General features: G+C 36.3%; 1 protein-coding gene across 3 annotated transcripts in view; it reads left to right on the top strand.

The window, feature by feature from the left end:
• LOC107594616 (tumor necrosis factor receptor type 1-associated DEATH domain protein-like) overlaps window positions 1–2,641 on the top strand; it is a 9,168-nt gene extending 6,527 nt beyond the window's left edge. For all 3 annotated transcript variants that reach the window (XM_016284727.1, XM_016284736.1, XM_016284744.1), the window contains 2 exons: window positions 1,900–2,026; window positions 2,141–2,641. In XM_016284727.1, the coding sequence (XP_016140213.1) occupies window positions 1,900–2,026; window positions 2,141–2,439 (426 nt within the window). In that variant the 3' untranslated portion in view covers window positions 2,440–2,641. The remainder of the gene's footprint in view (window positions 1–1,899; window positions 2,027–2,140) is intronic.
• Window positions 2,642–3,458: the final 817 nt, after the last annotated feature.

Raw genomic sequence — 3,458 nt, 5'->3', positions numbered from 1 at the left:
ACTGCTTTTCTGCTTTTGGTGCATTTTGGATCAAATAAATGCAGGCTTCATGAGCAGAAGATAATTCTTTAAGAAACATTTGCAGTTCATCAAAAACCTTTGACTGGTAGTGTAGGCTGATTATTCTTATAGATTGAAACGTGCATTAACCAGGATAACGAGTATGAAACATGCTCCGAGTTGCTTCAGAAAACAAAAAAATAGAGCAACAACAAAAGCATGTTGCTGGAAATGGGTTTATTCTTGAAAATGCAAACTGATTGTCTGCCAGCAGGAGGCGCTGTGAGAGCGGTGGAACTAACGGTTTCTCCAGTAATGGCTGTAAACAAAGCAGCTCCGCTCATGAATGCTACTTTATCAGATAAAAATGCCATCTAAACTATTCTGAAGACAGTCGGTTCCCTTCAGAGATACATTCATATAAAACACCCACGACACGTTATGATTTTGAAACGTGCAGTGCTCGTTTTTATTCAACGAAGTCAAACGCCACAAATAAATCAATGTTTGGGAAACACTGGTAATGTATATCGAAATATCGGAAATGTATTTAAAAATCATATCACCGTTATTGAAAAAAATTATATCGCGATACATATTGATATTGAATTATTGTCCAGCCCTAGTGGTAGATATATATATATTATATATATATTATATGCGGTGTCTGCAGCAACTGTGAAATGTCAGCAAATTTTGTATTATTGCGACAGTATTGTAATATTAGATATCAATGGTGAAGAAAAAAACATAATTTTGGTAGAGTGATTCTCTGATGTAAATTTAGTACCTTAATTTTGCTTTGGACGTCAAGTTGTACAAAAGTAAATAAAATTATTATTAAATGCATTATTAACATGATTACAACAGATAAAATAGGCTGAATAGAAGAATGAGCTATTAGACTAATTTGCTTTCTAAATTGATGGTTTAATGCTCTTGGCAACCAATAATTCACTGCAGTGTTTTTTGAGGATGAGCAGATGTCACACATTTGTCACGCCTGTACATGTTGGAATCCACTGGCAACTTCTACAATGCCTAATTTCTGCTATAGAGATAGATGCAGTAACTAGAAGCACTTGCTTGAGTTGGCATCAACAACAAAAGATATGGGAAGCATTTTTTTCTGTCTTTTTATTTTGTTATACTTTCTATCTGTGATTATATGGTTGCAATTTTTTTCATTTGCATTTAACCTGTTTTCACTGCTGTCTGCAACCCAAAACCCAAAAACTATGAATCAGTTTTAGTTTTTACATTTGCAGAGTCAGAGATGTGAAAGCCATTCCTTAGTTTTCAGTTCCTTTAGGCTCACTTGTAAGTAAACATTTGGCAAAAAGTAATTAAAGGTTTTGTCAAACCTTTTCCTTCCCTATTTTACATTTTTCTAATGTAAAATCAGAAATGTTTGCTGTCTGGCTGAGATTTCAGGGATTATTGCTGAAAAACAATAAACAAATGACTCATAACACCAGTGAAGTGAAGTGTAGTTTGGCTTGAACACAGAGTGACATGTGAAGAAGAACTTTCTTATGCCAAAGCTAGTCAGGTCTGTAAACAGAAGGCCTCTGATTTCTTGCATATTCATGCTATAAAGCCGTCCTTCTCTGTCCTGATGTCATCATGGATATTGTGTCTGCAAATGTCTTTTCAGTAGAAGTACAGGTGGTATCTGAACCAGTCTGATGTATCAGTCTTGCTCTGATGAAAACAGTGAGAGAATATCTCATGATTGTGAGACTCCCAGTGAAATTAACACCTTATGAAAAAAATGTTAAATCTCTTTTTTTTTAACTAAACAGCTGCTGGTTGAGCCTTACCTTCTATGGATGTAACAATATGGTTCAGATATTTTCAAATAAACAGCTGTTTATTTAACGGATGGCTGTTTTGTAGCCTGTGCGTTTGCGAGATGACGAGGTCTCACAGTTGGAGCAGCAGCTGCAGAACAGCTTCGGTCCTCCCAGTCAACCACCACAGGAGCTGCCCAGGAACTGCTTTCTGTTTCAGAAAAGAGTTTTTGGTGAGTTTTAACTATTTAAATGTATATGATGATGCAATTTAAATTTGTATTTCTATGATCTCAGACTAGTTTTCACATTCAAATTGTTTGATTTTTGTCTTCCCGTGCTCTCAGACGATAGGCCTTTGACTTCAGCAGACCAGCAACGGTTTGCTGCTCATGTGGGACGGGATTGGAAACGAGTGGGACGGGCTTTACAAAAGCACTGCCGTGCCCTAAAAGGCCCTGCTATCGACAATCTCGCCTATGAGTATGAGAGGGAAGGGCTTTATGAACAGGCCTATCAACTGCTTGGACGTTTCATCCAATCAGAGGGCAGGAGTGCCAAACTGAGCCGTCTTATCAGTGCACTAGAAGAGACAAAACTGACCAGCATGGCAGAGATCATGTTGGGCATCCAGCCACGAGATTGAGACTGTACGTGTCTCTGTATAATGAATGAGTGATGTATATGTGTGTGTGTGTGTGTGTTTCCTTTTTGTACATGTGTGATTGTTTCCAAGGTATATAGTTACATTTGAAGAGTGTGCACTCTCATTTTTGTGAATTGTTTTTCATCATGACCTTATAATTTCTATCTGTCTCTTACTTGAAATTTGCCAACACCTGTCATCTGCCCAAAATAAAAAAAACATTTTAAATAAATAGTTTTTCATGCATTTTTCATGCATAACTCAAGATTTGTCCTCCACATTGTCCTGTCTGTGTTTTATCAGGTCAGGAAAAGTTGCATCTCAGAGTCGTTATGTGCATAAGAGCAACAAACTGTAGATGCTAAAAACAGCATCACTTTACCTTCCAGAACTTGAGTGTGTTTTTAAACCGTGAATTGCCCTCCACATTGAAGGGAGCAGTGTTATTGTTAGAAGGCACTTAATGTAGCAGGACCACTGCTACAGCACAGCTAATATGTGACCGTGGACCACAAAACCAGTCATAAGTGTCAATTTTTTAAATTGGGAATAAATAAGCTGAATAAATAATCTTTCCATTGATGTATGGTTTGTTTGGATGGGACAATATTTGACCGAGATACAACTATATGAAAATCTGAAATCTAAGGGTGCAAAAAAATCAAAATATTGAGAAAGTCGCCTTTAAAATTGTCCAAATTAAGTTCTTAGCAATGCATGTTACAAATCAAAAATTAAGTTTTAATATATTTACGGTAGGACATTTACTAAATATCTTCATGGAACATGTTCTTTACTTAATATCCTAATGATTTTTGGCATAAAAGAAAAATGTATAATTTTGACCCATACAATGTATTTTTGGCTATTGCTACAAATATACCTGTGCTACTTATGACTGCTTTTGTGCTCCAGGGTCACATATGAATTGACTCTTAATCGGCACATTACATGAAATCACTCATAAAAGAGTGTTAAAGACAACTGGAAATACAGAGCTTGACACCACTTTAAAAATT

The sequence above is a fragment of the Sinocyclocheilus grahami genome, unplaced genomic scaffold (genome assembly GCF_001515645.1).
Source record: "Sinocyclocheilus grahami isolate Dianchi unplaced genomic scaffold, SAMN03320097.WGS_v1.1 scaffold10.1, whole genome shotgun sequence".
Taxonomy (NCBI): domain Eukaryota; kingdom Metazoa; phylum Chordata; class Actinopteri; order Cypriniformes; family Cyprinidae; genus Sinocyclocheilus; species Sinocyclocheilus grahami.
This window is presented reverse-complemented; position numbering and strand designations above follow the sequence as displayed.